This window comes from Typha latifolia, chromosome 6 (genome assembly GCF_019914945.1).
Source record: "Typha latifolia isolate L0001 chromosome 6, TyphaL0001v2, whole genome shotgun sequence".
Lineage (NCBI taxonomy): Eukaryota > Viridiplantae > Streptophyta > Magnoliopsida > Poales > Typhaceae > Typha > Typha latifolia.
In genome coordinates, this window is record NC_133091.1 from 13,202,939 (window position 1) to 13,230,408 (window position 27,470).

At 37.3% G+C, this 27,470-nt stretch overlaps 5 protein-coding genes across 5 annotated transcripts; 2 read left to right on the forward strand and 3 right to left on the reverse strand.

Moving 5' to 3' along the window:
* Positions 1-374: 374 nt before the first annotated feature.
* Positions 375-2,501, reverse strand: LOC140790795 (stress-related protein-like). Its single transcript, XM_073141060.1, has 3 exons — positions 2,377-2,501; positions 2,024-2,260; positions 375-956 (listed from the first exon to the last, which is right to left on the reverse strand). Exons 1-3 carry the CDS (start codon positions 2,407-2,409, stop codon positions 498-500), a joined length of 729 nt encoding a protein of 242 aa, XP_072997161.1. The 5' UTR covers positions 2,410-2,501; the 3' UTR covers positions 375-497.
* Positions 2,502-3,129: 628 nt separating this feature from the next.
* LOC140790796 (probable histone-arginine methyltransferase CARM1) lies at positions 3,130-14,238 on the reverse strand. The gene is made up of 15 exons (XM_073141062.1): positions 13,811-14,238; positions 13,581-13,652; positions 12,212-12,317; positions 11,321-11,464; positions 11,031-11,134; positions 10,800-10,898; positions 10,593-10,662; positions 9,951-10,047; positions 9,146-9,200; positions 8,031-8,114; positions 6,117-6,194; positions 5,719-5,822; positions 3,991-4,163; positions 3,744-3,898; positions 3,130-3,500 (listed from the first exon to the last, which is right to left on the reverse strand). Exons 1-15 carry the CDS (start codon positions 14,018-14,020, stop codon positions 3,420-3,422), a joined length of 1,632 nt encoding a protein of 543 aa, XP_072997163.1. The 5' UTR covers positions 14,021-14,238; the 3' UTR covers positions 3,130-3,419.
* A 3,223-nt stretch (positions 14,239-17,461) lies between these two features.
* On the reverse strand, positions 17,462-17,794 carry LOC140791189 (rapid alkalinization factor-like). Its single transcript, XM_073141602.1, has one exon. The coding sequence runs from the start codon at positions 17,792-17,794 to the stop codon at positions 17,462-17,464; it is 333 nt and encodes a 110-aa protein (XP_072997703.1).
* Positions 17,795-18,406: 612 nt separating this feature from the next.
* Positions 18,407-20,340, forward strand: LOC140790873 (small ribosomal subunit protein eS21). Its single transcript, XM_073141175.1, has 4 exons — positions 18,407-18,474; positions 18,632-18,725; positions 18,821-18,953; positions 19,880-20,340. Exons 2-4 carry the CDS (start codon positions 18,676-18,678, stop codon positions 19,943-19,945), a joined length of 249 nt encoding a protein of 82 aa, XP_072997276.1. The 5' UTR covers positions 18,407-18,474; positions 18,632-18,675; the 3' UTR covers positions 19,946-20,340.
* A 3,346-nt stretch (positions 20,341-23,686) lies between these two features.
* LOC140790926 (probable indole-3-acetic acid-amido synthetase GH3.11) lies at positions 23,687-27,415 on the forward strand. The gene is made up of 4 exons (XM_073141243.1): positions 23,687-24,413; positions 24,885-24,986; positions 25,503-26,314; positions 26,657-27,415. The coding sequence occupies exons 1-4, from the start codon at positions 24,124-24,126 to the stop codon at positions 27,229-27,231; spliced, it is 1,779 nt and encodes a 592-aa protein (XP_072997344.1). The 5' UTR covers positions 23,687-24,123; the 3' UTR covers positions 27,232-27,415.
* The last annotated feature ends 55 nt before the right edge of the window (positions 27,416-27,470 follow it).

Genomic DNA, 27,470 nt, shown 5'->3' on the forward strand with positions numbered 1-27,470 from the left:
TTACATCTTCGTTGGGGTTTAAGGATGACACTTGTTTTACCCTAACAGACAGAACGATTGGTCAGAGAAATGAAAACGACATCTTAAAAAACGATTAAACTAGATCACTCAGGGGACTGGTGGGAGAAGTTGGCCAAGAAAAGATGCCGAAATTGATACATTATCTTTGACCGACGACCAGAAATGATGATTAGTATGATGTCGATATCAATGTTTGCCCTTCTATTTAGTTACTAGGCCTTATCCCTATTATTTCTTGTATTGAATTAGAACGAAGCTTAATTGCGATGGTAAAGTAAACTACCTGACTATGTTGTTAATCAATGTTTGTCCTTCTCAAGAGCTGCTGCCGGTAAGTAGTAAGAATATCCGGATTCACCCCCAAAAGATAGCGAAGATATTTAAGATAAGAATACATTCGATCACACGATAAAAGGAAAACATCAACCACAGTTCACAAGCGTACTAACCATAACCTACATCGACCACCACACACTTCACTCCGCCGCGTTCTTGTCTGCTGTCCCATTCGTCTCGCCGCCGCCGAACACCTTCGCGATCCTGTCCGTTGGAATCTCCGGCACGTACCTCACCGCCGGGTACCCATTTGCCGCCGCGTAGGCGATGGCCCTGTTGTACTTCTCGGCCCAGTACGCCGCCGTGGGCACCAGGATCTGCGCCACGTGGGGGAACAGCGGGAGGCGGTTCAGCGACCGCCATGCCGCCACAGCGTACTGCTCAGCCGCCGGCTCGTACTTCGCGTACAGCTCCTGGGCCACCGGCTCGTACCGGTCGAAGGCGGCCTTCGCGGCGCCGGATAATCCCGAGCGGTGCACCTCGGAGGCTACCGTGCGCGCCACCTCGGGGGTGCTTTGCGCCGCCGCGTACGCGTGCGCGGATGCGGACTTCACCAGGGCGGGCAGGTGGCGGTCCAGCTCCTCGGCAGCATCCTCCACCTGTAACGTGAGGTCACCCGCGGTTCACGTTATCATCATGATGCAAGGCACGAATTTTTAACCCACCTCACCTTACCTCAGAAATTTATTTTACCCAATCAATTAACTCACCTTCTTTGCATTACAATCGAACAAACTTGATAATATTATATATATATATATAATTAAATTAATTTTTTCTCATATAGGTAAATATTATATAAACACATAGAATTCAGCAGATCAACTAGGTAAATAATAAGTTTGTGAAAGTTTATGAAGAGGCCTAGCTTAGTCAAAAGCTTTTTTATTTTATTTTAATTTTTTTTTTGACTGTCAACTTAGTCAAAAGCTCTGCGAGGCGGACCCCAACCATATGCCGTGTGGTGGGGGATCTCCTGCAGATCCGGATGCAGGAGATTCCTGTGGTCGGGCAACTTGCTCAACATCCAACTATTTTACATTATAGAAGACATTTGGTCTAAAAAAACAAACTAGTCCCAGATGACAGAGAAAAATAGCTCAAAGGTAATAAATAATTTTCTTAATATTTTCTAAAATAAAAAAATGGAGGGGGCGGCCACGATAACTTTAGATGGAAAATTTAGTAAAAGTTTCAGAGGATTTAGTGGTATAAAACAATTTCGATGGATTGAAATAGTTTATGACCGGTATGTCGACCAAACTAACTAAAACTATGTAAAACGTATTTATCGTTTAACTGATATGTCAGCAAATGTAAGACTGCAGTAAATTCCTGCAATTTGGTGGACGATCAATCCCACCAGTAACTTTTATAATAATTCCAAAGAACCAAACCCAGCGGACGATAGCAGCGCTATCGTGCGCTCCCAAGGTCCCCAAGGGGGGTGCGTGTGAAGGAACGTGCGATCGCCCGTGCCCGCAGCCTTAGGAGGTCACGCGAGACGGTGGAATCCTGTCCCCACGCTAACATGCGCCGCGGGAATCTACCTCAAACAAGATTCCGACACCAAAAGGATCAAGCTAACTTGCGCACGCTACAGAGGAGATCGCACTGCCTAGCTAACGTGCGCGGGCGGATCTGATACAGGATGTGAGATACACACCTTGCTGTCGACGAATCTGAGGATCTCGAAGGGGACGTCGCGAAGCCTCTCGTAGACGGGTCCGACCACGGATTTGACGGCGCCCTCCACAGCCTGGACTCCCGGCCTGAGCGGCCCGGAGTTCTCCTTGGCGAAGCTGTACACGCTGGCAAAGCACACCACCGCCTGCATCGCCGCCACGCGGACGAAGTCGAGGTACTTGAGCCCCTTCTTCTCTTCTCCCCGCTCCTCCTGGTTCTGCACCAATTCCAAACACAGCCCCATCAAAACCCTAAGCCTCAACGTTAGAGTAGGAAAAGGAGAAGGAGAAGCAGAAGGAGGTGATTGAGAAGAATTAGGCGAAGATTCCTTACTATCTCTTCCGATTGGGGATTTGATTCGGCCATCGCTGGAGCAATTCGATGAGATCGAGGACGCAAAACTATAAAAGAAATTTAAAAACGAAGGGTAGAAATGAAAGAGAGATTTACGCACCGTTCTTATAGAGGACGCAACTCTCTGCCATCCGTTGGATCTTAATTTCTCATCGGACGGCTCTTACCGATCGAATGGGATCCGGATTCGGCTGGATGACGTGGTCCACTCCGTAGCCTCAGAATCTGTACACAGGACCCTGGCATGGACACGTGGCGTGCGCCTACCGGATTCGGGTCAGCGTTCCAGGCGTTTCGTGTTCGCTTCCTGGATTTAGCGCGAAACTTCGAGAAGGAGTTAAAACACTTTTCCTACAATATTTGCATATTTATATGTAGCCCTTGAGTAAATATATATATTATCCTTCCTTGTAAACAATCACTTATCTTAGTTCTCAATATTAGTTATATAATACATACTCTCTCCTTTCATTTTCCAATCGATATATTTATATTTACCGATTATTATTTTATCCTTAAAAATTATTTTAATTTAAGAATTATTCTAATCAATCTCTCTTTCCTTTTTCTTTTCTCTTAATCCATCCTTTATAAAAGAAATTTTTTATCATTTGCAAAACTATCACACATTACTAGTTTACAAAGAAAGAAACACAAGAATAACTGTATACTAGTATAGAAGTTAGTATAGTTATACTGATATTGAACTTATTCTGCAAACGAAACGAAGCCTTTAGCTCACAAAAAAGCTGCTACTCTGATAAATAATGGAAGATGGATACACGTTCATTACATAAGAGTAATCAGAGACAGGATAAATTTAATTTATTCCAGCAATTAAACAATTTCAGCATTGGTTAACCAAGAATCGAAGAGCACAACTCATTGGTCACTTACCCTAACAAATAAGTTGTTACAATGATAATTTACACAAACAATGTGCTGCTTCGTATTCGGGTGGCGCATTTAGCAAGAGTTTTAGCTTATGAAATACAGCAGGCCAAATTTCATGTCTGATGCTATCAGCTCAAGGATAGAGAGTTTTGATTCGACTGCATTGCTACGCTGGGCCCAGTCCCCTCTTGCATTTGTGGGGAAACCTCCTATTCAGCAAAAATGATGTGAATTCAGACTAAGTTCTGAAAACAAAATGCAAAAAAGAAAGATATATGTATATATCCAGATCTCCAATTTCACGTAGTCCACTACATTGCAGGGTATTATATTCACAAAAAGTATTATTAAGACGGTTGGATCCATGGTTCGAAACTACAGTATGTTCTACTCAAATATAGGTGAATCTAGATTCTGGTTACCCTCACTTCCTCCTAATGCAAATAACTTACCTGTGAATGCAGAGGTTGCTGAAGCGTTTGCTGATCTTGTGCCGAGACATAGGGTTGTGGTTGTGACAAACGGTAATATGGTTCCTTAAGTTCAAGTTTACCAGAGGATGTTTGCAGAATTCCTCCTTGATCAGCACCAGGACCCCACATTTTAGCTTTTGAAACAATTCAAAGATGGGACATCAAATCCACAACTATTGCAGAGGCAAGCTGAAGGACAAAAAAGGAGCAGTGAAAATTGACGAACCTGACATAGTTAAGTAAATTGTGTAGCTCTGAGCACTGTGGGCCACCAGTTGAAGGCGGCCAGTAATTTCTTGGCCAGCCATGACATATAGTGGCTGCTGTAGCACACAGCGCAGTTGGTACCAGTGAGTTGTAGGGGCACCAGGTGCAGTAGTAAGCCATCTTTCCACATATCTGAAAATAGAGATCCTATTATTTGCATGGATATAGGGTGACAAGAGACTGTTGCGAGATCATTAACTGAAATGCAAATAGCTTAAAAAAGTAGAAGAACCTATATATTTCAAAAGCTGATTTGTGCAACAGAAATCAAGCATAAAAGAAAACAAGTTGTTTTACATTCTTATGCTAGTAAATTAGCTACAAGATTCATGAACGTCTACTATTACCAGATGCACACACACTCCCTCACAATGAAGAGTCAAAAGACTAATCAAGACTAGTAGTGAAGTAACTAGATAGCCTGAAATTATTAACTATACTTGCACATATCTATAGCACTTCAAGCAGTTGATGTCCAAAATGCATCAATTAAAATAGCATCAATTCTATTGCTTCCTTGCAAATTCCACCATTCACCTCAAAATCTGAACTAATACACTCATGGAATTGTTCGTCACAATGAATAGGAATTTGTGTTGCCCTATTTTTAGCTTAGTAAATTAAGAGGCTAATTGTTTGGCACATTTACAGGAAATTCTCCTTTACCGGTAAAACATGTGGACAATAGTTCAAGGATAAAAAGCATGCAGAAGCTTTAACCTAAAATTAGATCTCCCGATATGCCATTCAAGTCAGAAGATCAAACTTCCATTAGGTAAAAAGACCCGAGCATGTACATCTGCCACCAGTCTTATCTACGTTGCCACCAGTCTTATCTACGTTCCTCCATGTGATTAGCAATCAATAATTTCTCTTTACTAGATCATATTCTTGTAATAGTGGTGCCATGCGGCGAAGCTGCTAATAGGGGTGCCATGCGGCACCCCTCGTGCTGGTACACCGCCAACACGGTAATTGCTGACCAACATGGCCATCATTGGTTGGCAACAAGAGGATAAGAGGGATTCTCCACTCCGCCTATTTCTCCTTTTAACCTCTCTTTTATCCCATCGGATAGTAATCCAATGGGATTACTAGTCCACCCCTCTAATTGGAAAATAGTCGTTAATGATTGACATTTATACATATTGCATTATGGTAGGGGAAAGATAAAAGGTTTGTAGCTTGGCCATAAATTTAAAGATATATGGTCTGAAACAAAGATCAAGATTTAAGAATGAAACATTTTCCCAGCAACAACCAAAAGGCCCAACTCCTGTTTTTACTATACAAGTCTCTTCAAATTTTCTCTTGATACAAGTATATGTATACTATTACAAAGTATTTCCTCTTTCTTCTTGAAAATAAGATATAAGAATCAGAACCCTGCAGGACAATTCACTTCCTTTGTGATGTACTTTCCTGAATAAATTGCCTATAAAGGAGTTCTTCAGTACTATATAAATATGGCACAGTACTATACATATATGAGCACAACACACACAACACACGGCTAACTAAGAAAATGCTCTATCAAAGAAACAAACAAATTATGCAACCTTAGACCAAGTGATTGACAAGTTATTGACAAGTTATAAGCAATAGATGTTGCAACACAATTAGAAAAAGTGGTGACAGTTTTTACGAGTGCCTATTATAACATTAAGTAAAACAGTAGCCTACTTACTTCCCATTAAACAAGACATCAAACCAGCACGCGAGACCATGCACCCTAGTCCCAACAGATGCTATGAAATTAAAAGGAATGTCAATCTCATAAAGCTCTTCTTCCTGGATAACAAAGGAAATGTCAATGGACCAGTTAAGAAAAGCAACAGCCGTCTTGGAAGAACCAAGATAAGAGTAATAGATACACCTTAAAGAATGACTACCTTCTTATCTTGTACTTTTTAATCATTTACTCAATTATCATCATATAGAGTATGTGAACTTGTATGAACAGAGTAGAAAACACTTATGGATTGACAGAGTTTTTAAGCTACATGTGGTTATTTTTTGCAAAACTTAAGAAAACAAGAGAACGCACCATGTCCAGAAAGATTATAGGTTTAAACTAAATTTTACCTTTATGCAAGTGAAGTCTAGTGTATGGTATATAGGTGGCGAGACCAATAACCTTGGATCAAATGCATCAACCACCGGCTGCAAGAAGTTCAATTTAGGTCAAAGTTATATTTGTCATCACTAGCAACATCAACTGTTCTAACGATAAATTAGATGTCCTAAATTTTGTAAGCAGAATACCAGGATAACTATATTGTACATTCTCAGGGGGAATAATTGAAAAGTAAAAGAGTTTAGAAATAAGTCTGATACTTACCATAGTGAATATATTTCAAAGCACAAAAAGAATATGAAAAGAAGGAACTACTAGTTACAAGCCAATAGTTGTTACATTATAGCCTTAGAAAATGATAGCAAAAATTGAACTTGCATTTTAAACTTTGTTTATGGCTTTTGATAGAAGAAAGAAACTTATTTCTCCTTGTAATTCCAATCCACTTAAGTGAAGCAATTATTCAAGTATTCAGAAGCAATCAACAAGGGAACTACATACTTAGTGGTGCTACAGTAAAGAAAGAAAAGAAAGAATCTTGGTTGTAGATTCATCAGCATATTAGAGCATATAAGAATCTTGGTTGTAGATTCATCAGCATATCAGAGCATGTATAAATGTTTCCTAGATAGCTATCCGGCTATCCCCATCATTATTTTTCACCAACTCTATATAACCAGTTTAAATTGAGTATCCGTAAGTTTGATTGGAACCAACAGCCACCCTAAAACATTTTCAGTTGCGACTGATTTAGCAGACAGACTACATGTCCCTCATTACAAAGAAGATGGTTTCTATCCCTCTCTGGCACTACATGCATACTTATTGTCAGTTGTAACCGTGTAGAGGTTCATCGAGGATTCAATGCAATTTTGGAAAGACTTCTCAAGGTGTAAGGCTAACCAGACTTTCAGGCAGTTAGTTGACTACTTGACTTATATCTTCCTGTGACATTTGAGATTGTGACGGTATCATAAAATGAGCAGTCAACATCCCCCATGATCCTAGAAGTTACATTGCAATGGGCTTCAGATTGTGAGCTCAGATGTCTAGCAGCAGATTGCCATGGAAGCAGTAATGGCTGTTGGGTGGAAAAGATCTTAGAGATCTGGCGAGCTCTATGCTTGATGTGGCAATGGAAGAAGAGACCTATAGCAGAACTAGAAGAAGCAGGAATGCTGAGGCAGGGACTTCATATGCAATAGGAGGTTGAAACTTGGAAGTAGTTTCCTAGGACAGCAAGCGTTATATGTCACCAATAAACCAGGACTGGCCATCTGCAGCATCCAAAGAACCAGCATTTGATATGCCTAAAGCTAAAAGGCTTCCGACTATAGTTGCAGGTGGATACAGCCAAAAATATAGCCCCTTGAGCATATGCATGCATTCCACACATCAAATACAGAACTGTTTGACCTGCAGAAGGTGCACTTAATTGTTCTATACACCATCTTGTCAACCAAGTTAAGATTGAATATTGAATAAATTGTAAGCATATTGTCAAGAACAAGATGTAAGCCTTAACTCAATGATATACATTGATACATTTCACAATAGCAGAACTCAAATAACAGACTGCACTGTGAATTTGCAAGCTTCTATGATAATTTTGACAACCCTCCATAAATTGGTATACGGTACCCTAAAAAGGCAAGAACAAGCACGATAATGTTTGTCATAAAATCCCTAAAGCAATTTGTTACAATTATTTCTAAGGGTTCATAGTCTCAGCTCACGAATACTCCAAAAGTTCTGACATGCTGAGTACCATCTTGTGTCATTCTTATTAGGCTATAATGTGGCTACAAAATGAACTAGTATTGAAACAGAATGGACAGTACTTGCAATTAAAAACTACCACATAAGCATTACTTGAAACAAACTTTCATACTAAAGGTATTTATTCGAGTAACAAAAAGGACCTGTGAGAAGTATCCCTGGAAAGCAGACCCATATAATGGGGAAAGATCAACACCAAAATAGTTCTGCTGCTGCCAAAACAGGGCCTACATATTAACACAAAGTTCACATTGTCAGGAGATGTGAACAACACTCTGCAACAATAAATTGGTTTGCAAGATGCCTATGTAGTAAATGTGCTTCCCAGTCCATTTATATAATAATTGACAACTTAGATGACAGAAACATATATAAACCACACATGTATGAAAATATTATAAAAAGTACTTCATATCTGCTTAAAGGAGCAAGGGAGAATAAAACACTGAGCAAAAGTTAAACATGTAAGAAATAACAAAGAATACTTCAATGACTTATAAAAATAAGTCTAGCATTTATTTGTCAGAAACAACTCAATCAAAATGCATCCACAAACTTACAATGCAATGACTAATAGGGTTAATCCACAATATAAGCACCTGCAATGATCGCCTACATGAACTCACGAATTTCTTCATAAAAGGACTTCTAGCATCTACAAGTTAAACATTATTTAATATCTTAAGTGGTTTAATTGAGGTAGACACTCTAAAACAACATGACAGTAATTCAGAAGACATGGAAATTCTTCAGGTGGCAATTTATAAAATAGAATAGAAACTCTTCAGATGAACTTCTAATATTAACAATTTTCTTTTATGACCATGTAATATGAAATATATAATCCATGTAACATAACACTAAGCAACTCAAATAAAGCTGAACCAAATGCCAACATAGCCAAGCAGAAGCTCACTCAAAAATCTAGAATCACAAAAGAAGATTAAAAAATTTCTTTTGTAACTACTAGATTGCAAGTTCATATTTCTTTACAAAGCATAACAATGCCCCTGAGCACTATCTAACATATTATATTACTTATGCACAATAAAAAAATTCATTGAAAATCAAATATTCCTTCCCCAACTAATCAAAACATAGAAATTAACGTAATTAAGATGTAATGTGAAGAATACAATATTTAGGAAGTACTTGAAACATTGCACTTTGAAGTGTCAAGGGATCAATAATATTTCACAAGTAATCTAGGAAACTTAAAATATGATTATGATGCAGAAAACCAACTTCTAAAATGTACCTTGTTTGCAACTTCAACATAAAGATACTCATCAGAGAATGGAGCCATGTGTATCCTGTTAAAGATGCAAGAGGTCAGCTACCTGTCTCCATTAAAACATTAAAAGGCAGATTCAAGCTTTTATTTTTCCAAAGTAAAAGCAATATTGATGAACTTAAGACTACAGCATGAACATAACATCTTCTCAAAGGTATTCCAGAAAAAGAAGAAAAAAGCAGACAAATTGCCTCTTGAAGCATCATAGCATATCCAACACAACTTAATTATAAGTGAGTTCAATAACTTTGATTACAATGAAGTGCATATGAGTATCAAGATTATTTAGATAAACTATTGATACTACCCTATGTTGCCCTGCACAGAAGCTTATGATGATTGATACCAATATAGGAGCTTACCATAATACACCAATTCAATGCTAGTCTTTAATGGGGCTCTCTTAACACTAGGTATCTATTTCAACTTTTGCCAATATGTCCGGCTAGCATAAATCATTGGTGGCTTACTAGCATTAGGGCATGCTGTGATAAGTATATCCAAGCAGCTCTTCTGCTATTCAAGTCTAGGATATAGAAATGTCCTTTGCAAGTTATTTTAGAAAGGAGCGCCACTACTATATACCAGGAATCCAACATTGAAGGCAAAAACAGTGACTGAAATATAGCAACGAAATTTCAATAAATGGATGAAAGAAGATATAGAGCTTAGAAGGAAATTTCCAAGATGATATAAAAAAAATGACTCAGCAAATGAATAAAAAATATCCTCCAGAAAAATTTCTTAGAAAATTTCTAATTGCTCATACCTTCCAAGTGATGGAAACATTTTTCCATTTGGTACAAGGAATCTATCTCTTGCAATCACGTAAGACTCCAACATCCTTTCATTGACTAACAAGGTTCCTAGAAAGTTTCTGATACCGTATTAATAGAACTGCACCAACAATATTAATGGTACGGAAGTCTTTAAATTAAATCAGAGATAACAACTTATAGCATACAATAAGATTTTCAAGACTCAAAATAACTGATGGAAAAAAGTGTAAATAGAGAATATACATATACATATATGGCAGCTATATCTATAACACTACAACACATGATTGAGCATAGTCATGCAAAGTGCAGATCACTCTTAAGTTGCCCTAGCAAGCAAGTCACCAGTCAGCACCAACAATATAATGTTTTGCATCATAAAGATAGTCAATTTTGATGAATAACATATCAATCATGAAATTTCAACCAAGTTAAATAGCCACCAATTGATAATAAATGGCATTAGTTTATTAGCAAGCGATCTTATGAAAACATAGATACATATAACTGGACCGTGCATGTTTCCTAGTAAGCCAGTTGCAGAAGGATTCAAACAAATAAAAGGTGGACCATTAGGTTCACATATTCCACATGTTATTGCCATAAAATTATACATTGAGGGGAAAACATACCCATGGGCTCAGAAATCAGAATATCTGCTTTCTCAGGAAGTTCAACTTCCTCAACTTTCCCTTTGACTACCTAATTTAGTATTTGTCAATGAATCAAAAAAAAAAAAAAAAAAAAAAAAACTAAATCAGCAATAGGCAGCAGACTGAAAAGGTACAATATCAAAGGGATGTCCCAAACATAATGCTAAAATGGATACTGCATCAAACCGTTATCCGCTGTCCAAGCGATGGGTTGCCAGATATTAGCTTGCGTGCATATTCTGCCATTTCTGATGCTTCCACTGCATAGACATGTTTGGCTCCAGCCTGTATTTCAATAGAAGTTACAAACCAAGAAGAATTCTCGACTATGCCGACCCAAGATATAAAGACTCTAAAGAGATCATTTTGCATGATGTAACAACTAAATTATACTATAGTTTAAAAGTTTATACATACCTTAGCAGCAAACAATGAAAGAATACCACTCCCAGCCCCAACATCAACCACAACACGACCTTCAAAGAGTGAACGGTTCTCAATCACTGCTGCGTAATATGTTCCTGAAATTTAAAAAAGAACAAAAATAGGTAAATAACAGGTTCTAACAATCGTATGTAAGTCCGATTTTGTACTATCTTGGATATGAGTGTAAATGAACAGATTGCAACTTGCAAGGCAGAACATAAGTTGAAGCTTCACATATATTAGCCTGTCTTATAACAACTAATGGTAGTCTAGATATTTACCTGTCCTCACATAATCTTGCAACATATTCTGCTGATGTAGTAGCTGGCTATAGTAATGAAAGTACATCTGGGCAGAGGATGCCTCTATTTTACTATCAAATTTACTTTTAGAGGCAGTTACTGATCCATTCTCCAAAGGTTCACCTGAAAAGATGTAGAAAATAATACAATAGTAAGCTATCAAAAATTTATGACTGTACAATGACACGCATGATCTTCACTGTTTTTTTTCTCTCTACTAAAGCATATATGGACATATTCATTCACGGAATCTATTGTAAGAAATTCATATATGTGTCATTTACAGAGTGCCTGTAATCTCCTATGGTGCTCGACTGCCGTTAATGAGCAAAGGGTGTAAAAACATAACAATAAGAAATCTACTGCATTCTTGATTTCCTACTAACCTGACCCTTACTGTCTGCCTGTGGATAATAATAATCATCACCGTCGTCAAATTCATTAGGGTTTTGTGTGTAGTAGACATTTTGCCAGTATGAAGGAAATTTCATTGTTTAAATAATAATTTCATTGCTTACATTCAGAAGGAAAGCTCAGTAAAAAGATGATAAAAATATTTCAATATGGCACAAGGCATAATCAAATACTAGTAAAGAGAAAGAAATTCTAATTTTAAGTTTTGCAAAACATCGAACAATTTTTTACATAGTGTTACGATACACCAAGTAAGATTACGTCAAGAATGAGATGTAGTAAGAGGGCCATTCTTTTGTGAATATACAGCATTGCATGTATGGATAGTCATGTATACAGTGTGTATGTCCAGGTATCTACATACATATATGTATATATAGACATCGAGAAAGATAAAATGAAATATCATCCTATAATGAAAGGTTTTTCAAACAAGAAATTTAAGAAATAACATACCAGTTCTAGCATTAATTACTCCAAGTTTCCATTGTTGAAATGCTGAGTAGAAGGTTTTGGTTACATCTTCTGTCCTAAAACCAACCTTACATGCTATTGAAGATAACTGCAGGCTCAGAACCAAGAACAGAGTGCAGTGTTATTGGATATTTATTCCATAAATTTCAGAAGAAAAGAAGGAATATTTTTCAGAACAACTTTTCATAAGATTTGAAACCAAATTTTGACTTGTAAACCACACAACAAACATTAGATGAAAATAATTATTCAAATATGCTAGACCCTTAAATATGCTAACATAATAAGACATACAGCAACAAGTAGAAAATGGAATTGTGATGGATAGAGACAGTATCTAGAGGAACTGACAGCAAGAACGGGATCAAAGTTTGGCAATTTGGAATATGCAAATACATTAGCTACACAAGGTATAAAGAAACTTACACTTCTCTAATAGCACATTAGCATGATAGAAACGCACAGTTTCGACTGTCCAAGGAATATCAAAAGCTTTTGCATGACAAATTGCTGTTCATGTGTGAGATGGAACCTCCCAGAGGACAGATAGTTTTGGTTAATTAGATATGTCTAAAGTTGATAAAAACAAACTCCACTTTTTTAGTCATATTGTCTGGGACCTCTATGGGAACTGATGGTTCTTAAGAAAGTAAACATGACCAAAATTTCATCATAATAAGTTTCTAAATCCATTGCAAGAAACTACTTTGAGATGCTACCATATAGCATACTGCATTATCTTTAGCATGCATGTATATCTAACGACCTTAAAACAAAGGAAAAAGATTGTAGCCTATAGGCACTGGCCAGGAGCAAACTATGCAGAGTTGCACATATTTGACATCTCAAGATGTGACCCTTAATTTTGCAGTATCCCTGGTAATATAATAATTAATTCCAGTAAGAGATCCTTGCTGGTTACTCGAGTATCTTGGTAATTTAGATTTTGGTCAATAGACATGTTAAGGCTTCATAAGCTCTTTGGTTTATCTCAGATAAATATAGATACCTTAGCAACTACTAATAAGAAACTTCTCCTTATTTGACACGATCATTATTAATGCATGAAGTATTGAATATATTGATGAAACCTAGTCATATTTTCTGTAGAACAGCAGCTTTTGGATTAAACATATGCAACTCACTCCTCTATCAACATCACTTGTGTCGGGAAACTGCCACCGTTTGAACAAGCAGCCGTATTTTTATTAGCACTGGATGATTCTCAAAGATCTAAAAAACTCCAAGAACCTCATAAGCACTCTAAAACAAAAAACCAATCAACAAGGAAGAAATAACTCCAATAAGAGAACAAAACGTAATAGAGAAAGTCTCACGCAGTTAAACGAACCTCCTCGGTATCATTTTTGGTATCTGATCCTTCACTTACAACCAGCAATTCAAGAGGACCCAATCTGAAGATCTGAACGAAAAAGGAAAGCAAGAGTTTTGTCAACCTAAAAAGGAATCACAACCGCCCGAATTAGAACACTACGACAATCATAAAGGAGACGACTCGTCCAAAACCTCAAGATTCCAACTTTAATCTAGGAACAAGAAGGAAACACAACAAACCCTCACCTGGGTGATCCGGAGATCAAGGTCAAGAGCGGCGTCCGGCGAGCCCGGTTGCTTAAACCTCAACCGAGGTACGCCGGAGTGGTCGGCCACGAAGAGGGCGTCGCGAGAGTCCGGCAAATCGGCGGCGGAGGAAGAGGAGGAGAGGTGGGAGAGGGCGACGCTAGGGAACTCCTCGGATTGCCTCTGCTTCAGATCCAAGGAAACCTCCATTGCTCCTATCGCTCTTGTTCTCCTCCCCTGGATTCGGATTCGAGGCTAGGGTTTCGAGGGTTAGAGATTAGGGTTTTGCGAGGAGAGGAGGGGTTTCTTTTATTTTTATTTTTATTTTAATTTTCTTTTTCTTTTTCTTTTTCGTCGAGTTGGGGATCAAAAGCGCGACGCTTTTATTTTCGGGAAGTGCAGCTGCCGATGGGCGATGGGTCGAAGGCAAAGCGGTCGCTTTCCTTTCCGCGCTAATATTATTATCTTCTGTCTCCTGTTAGGTAGTTGCAATTGGAGTTTTCTTTATTACATATCAAACCCTATATTTTATTTATTTTATGATTCACATTCCTTTTTTTTATTTTGTATTTTTTTTCTTATAATTCTCATTTAACACCCTCCGTTAATTTAAACGGTACCAACAAAAATTATTCCGTTATAATATATGAAATAATTTATAAATACATATACTATTTATGCCTTCTTCAGATGAGAGGTAAATAGGAGGAAAAATATTGGTGATGGTATTTTAGTAATTTAGTCGATATCAGTTATTCAAAATAATGTCAGGATATTAAACGAGAATTATAGAGAAAAATATGAGTTTAATTACAAAATCGTTAAAAGCAGAGTGTGAATAATAAAATAGGTAAAATGTAGGGTGTGAGTTGTAAGATACCTTAAATTATAAGGTTAGCTAGGAGCTGGAATAAATAGCCCACCCTCTCTACATTTAAAAGAAAAAATAAAGATATTTATATCACACTAAATTTTACTCCGCATACTAAATTATTTATTCTATGTTTGTATCACCCAACTACTATTCGATCTATATGTTGTTGAAATATTACTCTAAGTCGCTAAGCAATATCAAAGTCACTAAACTATTAAATAATTTTTTCTATAATAATTGCTTCGTGTTATAATCCACTGGGGACATCCTCAGTCATATCAAATATAAGATGCAAGTTTACTAAAATTAGTTGGTATTACAATTGAAGTTAAAGGAGTGTGTTTTAAGGATTTCTTTCTTTCCTTTTTTTTTGCCAAATAATTACTCTGTTTTTTATATTCAGCAAAATATATTTTATCTTCTCATAATTATTAGGCTGAAATTTAAAACAATTTAGGAAAAATTGAACAATTTAGGAACAATTTAAAAATCCGTAGATTAACTAGACAAAGTGGGGTTTGTCATCCTGATATATATATATATATATATATAAGTTGGACAACCCGTAAATCTTCTAAGAAATAGACCAACCTTTATAATGATTTTTCTTATTGGTGACCTACTTTCAGAAGTTTCATTATAAATTATATTTATAAATGAGCACGATAAGCTTTTGCCTAATCAAAAGCTGGTATACAGAGCCAAGTCTTATTAACTTCACTAGTGTAATTAACTATGCATAGCCTGTTGTTTAGTTAGGCATGACATTTAAGTTAGATTAGATACTGCATGGAAGATCTGGGCTTTTTTGCACAGTTACCAAAGCTAGAAGACTGACCAAAACTATTATTTTTTCTTTATTTTTTATGTTTGTTCCAGCTGATGCCATTAGCTTCAGTGTCTAGTTTATGCCAGAATTTACTAGAGGTAAAAAAAAAATCCTGGTAATCTGACATGAGTACCTGCTACTTTCTTAAAAAGTTATTGGATTTTAATTAATAATAAGATTGGGCTCTTAAAATTAAATTTATTTGTTTTTTTTATACTAGATACATATTTTTTATAATAAATGCACATAGTTTATATAAAAGATGCGAACGATAGTTTAGTTTAGCTATTTTTAAAATTAAAGAGAATTTTATGCAAATAATCTCAGGAGCATTAGTCGCTACTTTACATTGTCATTTCTGATTTATGATAATTTATATTACCGATTGTAGCTTTCTCTCAATCCCCATTCAGCCATTCTTCTTCCATCTATCTATGAGCAAAAATTTTCCCCTTTTTTAATTTAAATTTATATTTTCTTTCTTTTTTTTCATGCAATATAAACTTCTTACTATTCATCAGCTCATATATAAGCGACGACTTTTTGACACAAGCTCCACATTCGGTAAAATCATAAATAAAGCAATGCATCAAGTCCAAAAGGACTAAGAAAATATTAATAAAGAATAACTCTAGTAGATACACATCATATGAACCTGAGTCAACACGCAACTTTATCATAATTCTTGGTATGGGATATAACCTTATGAATATCCAAAGCTGGAGAATCAAAATTTTATTAATCAATAATGGTGAAGCAAAGGGAACAGACATAATGAAAATATATGAGATACATCCGCCACCACCTCTGATAACGACTCATTGAAGGAGGAGGAGGTTGGGGGTTGTCTCTCGGTTTGGTGGAAATTTTTTAGACTTAGTGTGATGATTTGATAGAAATATAATTAAAGATCAAATAACTATAAATAATATATATAATATTAATAAATATTATATTTAAGCTAAACCTATCGAATCGAGCTTGAGCAAACTGTCTCTAACTTAGACTCAACTTAGCTCAATACAAACCGAGCCAAGCTGAGCTCAAGCTCGAGCCGCTTGTTTATATTGATATCTCTACATTCGCATGGACTGAAAATGATATAATTTCACAAATAAACTTGAAACCCACTTGAATATAATATTTAATAAGCGAATTTAAAATAGTAAAAACCTCTACTTTATGGTGCATGATTTAACAATAATGAATTTGAAAATAAGATCTTTAGGTTTTTGGTGTAGCTCACAGTGACTGAAAATTATCTGATTTATGATAAAAATTATAATTATAATTTATCCATGATATTGATATTTGATGAATTATCTATTTAAGCATTATATGTGTAAACTTTGGATAATTATTGAGAGAGTTGACTTAGCTATCCAACTTATTTATTGAGAATAATTAGTCTCTTTATATAGCCTATTATTAGGCTACAGATTGATAATCTATAAAAAAAATAAAAAATTATAACTTTTCTTAAGGACAACATTCTAATGATGTTTGATATTTTATAAACTTTTACTGCTTAACAAGGAGATGGAGAATTAGAGAATTAAGATTAGATATGATGTTGTTCAGTTTTGGTTTGGGTTTCAAGTGAACTTTTTGTATCTATGAAAGTTAATCTATGAAAAAATTTATGTTTTTTCTTAAAAGACTCAAAATATTAAAAAAAACCAAAATTAAATTTATCCCTAAAATGTGAAACAGAGCAAATATGGAGAACAGTATAAAAATCGGATCAAATAACTGTAAACAACAATTGTGAATCATTCACATACAGTAACAAAGAAACCAGTAAAATTAAAATGAAAAAACTAACATCAATTACACAACCCTTTTATGTGACACGCCAAACTCCACCATTAACCAAAACAATCCACTTTAATCTCAGAAAGACGAGCAAAAAGATGCCACCTTTTTAGTTTTTCTCACGCCCGTAACCCTAAGAACCCCTGCACTGGGTGATGGCGGAGCAGCCGCGCGAGTAGGGATTGGAGGCAGCCCCGGGCTGGCAGTTGTAGTAGGAGGCGCCGGTCAGGGAGCAGGGCACGACGTCGCGCCGCAACGCGTCGTAGCTGATGTAGCCGGTCGTGCTCAGGACGCTGCGCCTCGACCCTGCGTCGATTCCGAGGCATTCGTCCAGCGTGCCCTGGCACTCCGCGGCCTTCCGGGGGTGGATGAAGACGACATCGGCGGAGCCGCCGGAGACAAAGAGGAGCTGGACGGAAATGGCGACGAGGAGGAGGAGGAGAGCGGTTTGTCTTGGACTCGCCATGGCAGTAGTCTTCTCCCCGTCTCTCTCTCTCTAGCATTGGAGTTGGGGAATTAATGGGATTTAAATTTATAGGAGGAGAGGAGAGGAGAGGACGGTGACCGGAAGATGGCAAAATGGTTCTTCTTTTTGACGGAATTACGAAAATGGCAGATGGTTAACGTTTTGCAGATTAGACCCTATAGAAATTTATTATTATATACGCTAAAGAGAAACAGGTCCAAAGTGAAGAACGTGTCGTGCAGTATGTTTAGAGCTGCAACTAAAGAACAATATTTACGAGTTACGACTTTTATCTTATTGGATTTGTGTTTATTATTAATATTTTTCAAAAGGTTATTCTAGTCTTTATAGACTTTGTGACAAGCATGATAATTTGTAGCTATGCACCAGTATCCATTTGCCACGTCAACAGAGACGCGTCATATGAGTGGCGGGCACGTACTTTCGATGTTCAACTGTTGCATGGCCATCTATCTATATTTCCCCTAATGCCCTTCCAATAATCTAATTTGGGCTTTCTGGGCTTTGGGCTCGGTTACGGCTCGCGCGAACCCAATCTCTAGTCTAAAATCCCGCACGTGACTAGGGTTCTAAGTAAAACCTCCATATAAATACTAGCTCTATCCCGCCTCGTCTCTTTTCTCCGCGTTCCGCGTCTTCTTCCTCTTCTTCAATCGAAGGTACACAAAGCTGCTAGTTTAATCGATTTCTTGGAGATTTGGAGGGGATAGTTCTCACAACCTTGGATTGAATCGATACAGTAGTTGTAGATGCGATTCTTGTAGAATGTCCTGCTTTGACTTCAGCTATAAGTGCATTACTTTCCCTTCCCGCCAGGAAATTTTGTTGCTGTAATCTCGGAGTCGCACTTAATCATCGAAATGCAGAACGAAGAGGGTCAAATGATGGATCTTTACATCCCTAGGAAATGGTATGCATAATCATGTCTTTGTTTATTGTCGTGTTCATCTTATCTACCTGTTTGTACATTTCGATGTCTCATATGTTCAATATGATTGCTTGCAGTTCCGCCACGAATAGGCTTATTACGGCGAAAGATCATGCCTCTGTTCAAATCAACGTAGGCCATTTGGATGAGAGTGGGGTGTACAGTGGACAGTTCACAACTTTTGCTCTCTGCGGTTTCATCCGTGCTCAGGTCCTTGTCCATAACTTTTTGGGAATTTCAGGTTTTATTATATTGTTTCTGTGGCATTGAAAAAGAGATGTTCTTTTTTGATCGTAGTCTTTTTTTTTTTTTCTTGAGCAAGTCCATCGAGTCATCCTTAGATTTTACTTGCGTTGATAGTCTTGCGTCTTAAGATTTATTCTTCGTAATTTATCCGCATAAATGATAAATGTTCACCCTACTCCATCGTTATCTGCATTCTAAGTTATATATTTCGCATGCAACTGATCAATGTGTGCCTTGCAGATGTTTTACTTATAAAATAAATATCGGAAATTATAATAGTGTTGAAAAGAAGGATACGCTGATAATTGAAGATCAAAATGCATTTCTATAACATTTTCAGGATGCAAGGTTTGGTACTTAAATTCATCTATTATTGGATTTTATGTTTACCACGGGAAGAATTGCTTTGGTGGCATTTTGTCTACTAATCCATCAGCATCCTTGAGAAGAAAGGGATAAAGTGGAGATGACATCCATAGGTTAGACCACCATTAGCTAGATTGACATCCATAGGTTAGACCTTCCCTTGTCTAGATAAAAGGTAATCATGAACTAAAAAATTTAATGGAGTTCATCTGCTAAACTCCAGATAGCACACCCAATAGCAGCCTGATAGTTTTCCCCCTTTTCCGATGTCTTTGCAGTCTGTTATGGAATTTAAGGAAGATACTTCAGACATAGATGTATGTCAAATACTAGTATGATCTTCAGTGGTCTTATTCTATATCCTTTTTTGCACAATAAATTACTAGTCTCTGTTTCTTTTACTATTTTTTTTCGTTCAATCGTAGCGCAATTTCTTCTATTGCTATGTTCTCATCATAATTTTGTCGTCCTGTATACAGCTCTTTTAATCTTTTGTGCTGCTCTCGCATCCGGTTGTTTTACAGGGTGATGCAGACAGTGCTTTGGACAGGCTGTGGCAGAAGAAGAAAGCGGAAGTTAAGCAGCAGTAGATGTGCAGCGATAATTTTTAGATTAGAGGTCCTATTCCTTCATCAAGGATCTATCATGCTTCAAGAAGTTATCATGAATAGTATCATAAGCTGATAGAATCTAAGCTTTGAGCCATTGTTAATTTTCTTTCTTGAGATGTACTATGTGCTCTCCTTTTGTTGAAAAGTTTGGGTTGTTTAGTATTCTGTCTTTTGTACCTCACTAGAGTTTGTATCTTAGCTGCAACTTTAAATGTTTATTTAGGATTGTCAAGTTGCTCGTCCATAGCTCAAGCTCGTCTCAGCCTCAGCTTGAAATTAGGCTTGATCAAGCTCATTCAAAATGAAGTAACTTTGATCACAGTTATAGGATTACTTCTTATAATATATATATACATCTTGGGTCGGTTTTTTGTTGGGCTCGTGTTGTTTTTTCCCCCCCTTTACTTCTGTGGTGCCTCCTAACTGTTTGGCTCAGGATTCTGAGACCCCAATTGGCCCTGATGAAAAAACTTTCTGGCTATGAAAAGGCCTGTATGATGAAGAGGATGTGAAATCCCACTAATAAGTGGGGTTAAGTTCTTCAATATAAGAAAAGAATCACTATAGTTATCATCCTATAAACTGCATGAATTCTCTCAAAGAAAAAGTTCCCCAAATCATGACTAGATTTCTAGTTCTAGTTAAAGAGGAGGCTAACTTTCTAAAATAGTGAAATAAGACTAAATATATGGGGGAATGATAGGAAAATAGATTTTGAATCAGTCGCTTTTTTGCTGGTTTCCAAGATTCCTAGAATGGAAGACTGGGTTTTGATCAAAATAAGTGAGGATTCTAAATTTATTTTTCAGTAGCACCATTACTGCCAAATTGTTTATTACCATTAAATAGGACGATATTATAATCTCCAAAAATAAAAATAAAAAGAAAAAAGAAAATAAAAGATCCAATCTTTACAGGATTAAGTTACAAGTTCTTCAATTCAATTTTAGGATGCTAGTATGAAGGAAGGTGCATGCTGGCTGGCTAATTTTTGTTCTAGGTATGTAAGCTAAAAGGCTGTCTAGTCATAAGACTATCTATAGAATCTCCCAGAATTTTTTTTTTAATCTAACAATAAGAGCTGAATATAAGTAAACATGAAATTTTCTTGCCCACTTTCTCTCAGCAGAATTGGTGATTAAATTGCATTATTAGCAAAATAAAAAATTTAACAGTAAAGCTCTGATTAAGCACCACTAGGAATGAATTCTGTAAGATTGGTTGATTGAGTTTACTATGGATTATGGACTATATATGAAGATTTGAGGCAGATAATATTTTTTCTTTGTCTAATCCAAATATATTACTTGCTTGTTGTTTCTGATGCTTTTAGGAAGTACTTATCTTTAAAAGAGAGCTAGCTTCTTTTCTTTCTTTTTGTTTTCATTTTTTTTTTCATAGAATGCATGACTAGGTGGCAGAAATAATTTCATGTTAGTGGAAGAATGTCGGCTTTCTGAAATAATAACCTTCCATAATGTCTCACATCGTGCTCCTTGAATCACTATACAGGCCCAAAAGGACTACCCTTTCCTTCCCTTTCACTAAAGGGATGCCTCTTTTGGATAACTCCCTAAAAGTTCCCCTTGCTGCTTGTGTCCAAGCATTTGGAAATGCATGCATAGTGCACACTAGCACCTAGAGGCCTTAGTTGCAGTAGGAAGACCAATCCAAATGCTTATCAGGAATCAATCAAAGCATGATAATAGTAGCCCACCAGAGCGTGCTTCGATGATTGTAAAATTCCATAAGTGCCTATGCAAACTAGTGCAGATCTGAATCATGACGAGACTTTGGTGGACATTTTGAAGTGCAGATCATGTCATCAGAACATAAAAGCCAGGTTGAAAGATTTAAAAGAGCAACAGTAAGAGTGACGACAGAGGATTCAGCAATTGGACATTGCATTCCATCACTTTATAACTTTTTTTTTGGATATCAGAAGGAATTTGCGCTCCGTGCTGTCCGTAATATGCGGCAACAATTCACCTACTGAGAAGGAACAAACTTTATAGAAATTGTGACATGAATACTACGAGTTGGATAACAGCAATGCTGTAATATTTGACAATGATCACCAATAACGCTGCCGTGTTGTTTTCTCCTTTCTAAACTGGAACCACCGGAATTTGCCTGAACTAATCTTGGTTGGGTTGATGCCTATAACAATCAGTAGACAGCTGGGATTACACCTATCTGCACTACTGATACATCTTAGTACCAAGAAGCTTTGTTTTCATTTATATTTTCTGACTAATATCGAGCATTAAGTTCACAGAGCTTTGGGTGTCAATAGAATCAACTTTTAGAGAATGTTAAACAAATGGATTAATGATTAACGCAGTCTTATCTCTGTGATTGTGACCCTTGGTGTCTAGAGAAGCTTATGAAGTTATGTACAGGTGCATCTGCATCCTGCATCCTATGGTAGGCTTCTACAAGAGTTTCAACATCCACCTATCCTACCACTATCTCACTAATAAACTTTCTTGCAGTGGAATTTCAAACAATCAGTTGCTATGCTGATTCTTTTCAGCAAATAAACATTTGTTCCTTTTACGAGCCTGATCAGAAACTTTTTGTCTAACCGATGTGTTTCTGAAGTGTTCACTGAGCTTTTCACAGTATCTTAATACAGGTCATTCTGATAAAAGCTGGTGTATTGAAACTTAAAAAAGTATATAAGAAGAATCTACATAGGAGGTACTGTATGAAGTTTTGCTCAATTTTATATAAACTTGCACCATGAATGCTTAGGGAGAAAGCAACAACTTACGTTATTGAATGCTTCTATCAATTATCTAAGAACAAGAAAAGGATATTATGCTTGATTCTGATAGAGCAAGAAAAGAGAGAGATTCATGCACCCCCGCATTTTCATCGGATACTCTGCTTTTCCATATTTTGTTTTGTTCCTTCCTCATTCACTGACCACACATATATTCAGTTAGAAATCTGATGATGAAATGATGAGGAATGTAGGCTGTCACTTTGACTGATTGATATCAATGACTCGTAGCACTAAAATAAGTGGAAGCACAGAAGGATGAGACATAAAAAAAAGTTGCCACCTTCATATCAGCTTGGGATTTTATCAGGTGTGACATGCTTTTGGGCTGTTTAAGTTGTAATCAGGCACACAGAGGTCTAACCTTGCTGCTTGGCCTAGATATTTAACACAGTATGACAATGATGTAAAATTTCTCAAGAATGGACACCATGCAGTTGGACTTCATATTATAACTAATGTTTGCTAAAAGTAAGTGTTTTTATTAAGTCCGATGAGGTTCACAACATACTATACTGTCGTGAAACACCGATAATATTTCCCAAAAAACAACTCCTCACTCTTCTTTGCAGGCTCATCCTGCACATATATATTTGCATTGTATAAAGTAAAAAAATAAAAATAAATTCACATTCCAACTCTGCTGTTTGCTTAACACAATATTCTCTTAGCTGCAACTGTTTTGCCGGACTCTGGAACTGTGAAATGTAGATATAATGGTCACTTGAGTGAAGTAACACAAACTACTGTTATGAATCCTAGATAAGCTTTGCCATATGAGCATCGTTGTACTCCTTCGTTATTAACTCGACTAGCTAAGGGGTAAACTCATACGATCACCAAATGAAGTTTGACAAACTATTGGAGTTGACCGAATTTTAGACTTGCACGACAAGATATCTTTTGTTCTACACATAAACCGACCAATTTCCCCAAACTTCGCTAACTGTATAAAATTTCTAGGAGATATTATTGCATAATTTCATTATAAATATGTAGCCTTATCTGGGAAGGAGATATTAGTCTTAAAGTTGCATCATAAGAACAAGGTGGAGTTCCATGTCATATGGGAAAAGAAGACGGAGAGCAATTCAGACTGGCTACAATCTTTTCAGAAGAACAGCAATGGTGGGAGTTCCAAAATTATTGAAACATGCTGTCACATCAAAAAAGTTCATAAGGTCCTCAATCCTACTGCAACCACACTCCACAATCAGCCACAAGCCAGCAGATTCAAGAACAAAATTAGGAATGCTACTTCAACAATCTTCTGTCACATTATATAAGGAGCCAGTAAGCTCCAAGGATCAGCAATTTGAGTTACTGGTTGCCTTTCCTTGAGTGTTTCCTTTCATTATTATTTTGTGTTATGGATGGTAAGAAGTTGGAGTTCAAAGGAGAAGATGCTCTTAGAGAGCTTGAGACACTGACCATAAATGCTGGAGAAGTTCAAGAAAGGATCTTGAGGGAGATACTCATGAGTAATGGAGCCACAGAGTACTTGAGCAAGTATATGAATGGATCAACAGATATTTCAATATTCAAGTGCAGTGTTCCAGTTGTCACGTATGACATGATTCAGCCATATATTCAGAGGGTTGCAAATGGTGAGGATTCTTCCATCATATCAGGCTACCCTATCACAGAAATGTTAAGAAGGTACACTTCTCTCCCCTCTTTCTCTTGTGATTGCTTAATAGAGTGGTTGCGTATATGTACACCTCTTATTCTTCTTCTACAGTCTTAGAAAGGTTGTTGTTTTATAAGATATATGCAGCCCAAAGGCCCCCAAGTCATAGTTTAATAAGAATACAAGGGCAATTCACCTTTTTATGAATCAGATAATGTCAATTTGCAATAGCTTCAGCGAGGATAACTATAACTAGATAGGCTGACTCTGACCTAAGAACTCTGAAATTTAGAAACGAGTTACTGGTACCAACTATATAAAATATTTTAGTGACTTGGAACTTTGTTTTTTAGCTAAAATCTCTCCGAGTGCTATTTATTTGTAGCAGAACTCTTACCATGGATAAATGATACTTAGTCCATACGTTGGAAGTCAGTGTTAGTCAGTATAGTTATACTAATTAAATGCATGCAGAGGTTAATAGAATGCGTGATTCACAGTTCAGGGACTTCTGGCGGGAAGCCAAGGCTGATGCCATCTATTGCAGAAGACCTCGACCGTCGGACTTACCTGTACAATCTTATCCTGCCTATCATGAACAAGTAAGATCATTTATTCTATCAAAAAAGGACAATGTGATTTAGGATATTTGCGGCTGACATAAGAGCAGACGTTGATAACTCTCATACTCTCTCTGGAGACTGATTTGCATGTAGTAGGAGTGTCACCAGGGCTGGGGCTTTCATGATTTCCTGTTTTAGCTTTCTGTTTCCCATTTCTGCAGGGAGACAATGCAGTAAAATATTCTTGCTCATAATATCTCACCCAATGTCCCCTGACTCAGTTTACATGGATAAAAATAAGGCACAAGAAGCTCAATTGATCTTGACAAACCTTTTAGCTAACCTAGTTAAGCAGTAAGATCTTTCTCCTCGTAATAAATTTTACATGTGATTACTCTCCTTTTGGTTTACTTATTTGATAACAAGCCTAAAGTAAGTTTGTGAGGACGGCGAAGTAAGAAGTCAGAATAGCATATTGGCTGCATAGTCTAAATGGTGATGGAGATAACTGTTACATTGGCAACTTTAGTTTTATGATCCAAATCAATCTTGTAGGCACATACCAGGACTAGATAAGGGAAAGGCCATGTACCTCCTCTTTGTCAAGGCCGAAGTCTTGACGCCTTCTGGCATTCCGGCTCGATCAGTCCTCACTAGCTATTACAAGAGCCAACATTTTCAGTGCCGGTCATGGGACCCTTTCAATGACTACACTAGCCCTGATGAAGTCATTCTTTGCCAAGACAGCCACCAAAGCATGTACTGCCAGCTTCTCTCAGGCCTGATCCATCGCCGCCATGTCCTGCGCCTCGGAGCTGTATTTGCTTCGGCCTTTCTTCGGTCAATTAGCTTCCTTGAACAGCACTGGCCCAACTTGGCTAATGACATCCGATCTGGCCAGCTAAGTCCTACTATCACCGATGCCAACTGTCGGTTGGCGATGTCAAGCATCGTAGCATCCCCAAACCCGGAGCTGGCTGATGAGATCGAGGCCATCTGTGGTTGTGGCTCATGGAGAGGCATATTAGGCAGGCTATGGCCTAAGACCAAGTACATTGAAGCTGTGCTCACAGGAACAATGGCACAGTATGTTCCAATGCTGGAGTTCTACAGTGGTGGAAAGATCCCTTTAATATGCACCATGTATGCCTCTTCTGAATGCTACTTTGGTGTGAACATAAGGCCCTTGTGTGATCTGACAGAGGTGTCCTATACTCTGCTTCCAAATATGGGTTACTTTGAGTTCATACCTTTGGAGGATGGCGTAAAGTTGACTGATGATGATAAGGTGGAGAATGACAAGGTGGTCAGTTTGGTTGATGTCAAGCTGGGTTACCTCTATGAGCTTGTAGTAACTACATTTGCAGGTAAGTTTGTTTAAACAAGAATAAAGTCAATCCAAGATAGAGTTACTTTTAGAGTAGGATGGTTTTTTACTGGCATTTTAAGTTCCTGCAAAATATATAGCACATGCACAGTCTCAAGGTATTGTAAGTTTCTACTCGTAGCCCAAGATGGAATGCTAGTTTATATATCATATGTCAATCTCAAACTTACTGATATAAATCTACCCCTGTTAACTATGGAAAATTTGTACAAAGATCAAAAGACTTTTAACTGACTTCCAAGATGACATTAACTACAAGCATAGCATATAAACTACATTATCTCAGTAGACATTTGTGCTTATAATTTAAAATTTGATCCAGGTCTTTACAGGTATAGGGTCGGCGATGTGCTCCTGGTTAGCGGCTTTCATAACAATGCTCCTCAGTTCAAGTTCATCTGTCGAAGAAACGTTGTGCTTAGTATCGATCTTGATAAAACTAATGAGGAAGATCTCCACAAGAGTGTAACTTCTACAAAGAAGCTCTTAGAGAGCCAAAACTACCTTCTTCTTGAGTACACCAGCTATGCTGATACATCAACCGTCCCTGGCCACTATGTGCTCTTCTGGGAGATCAAATGCACCTCTGACAGTACAACCGGAGCAGCACCTCTGAATGCTCTTCTTCTTGAAGATTGTTGCATGGCCATCGAAGAATCACTTGATTACATCTACAGACGCTGTCGATCTCATGACAAGTCCATTGGACCGTTGGAGATACGAATGGTTGAAGGTGGCACATTTGATGCGTTGATGGATTTGGTGATCAGTCAAGGTAGCTCAATCAATCAGTACAAGACACCAAGGTGTATCGAGTCTATTGCTGCATTGGAGCTTCTTAACTCCAAGGTCATGGCTTGTTTCTTTAGTCCACATGATCCAACATGGAACATTTAGTACTGCAGGGAAGAAGACATTCCTGATGAAGTCTTACCAATCTAATGGTTGTGTAATGGTGCAAGAGATCAATAAGTTGCACAAAAGTACAGTTAGGGAGAACAATCTAAAAATCTTTACCATGAAGGAGCTTCTGATTCTCTTCAATTGATTCCACTTTAACTGCATCCATTCCATATATAAATTTCATCGATTGTTGTTGGTGTGCTGGCATCTAATACGGCATAGATAATTATATA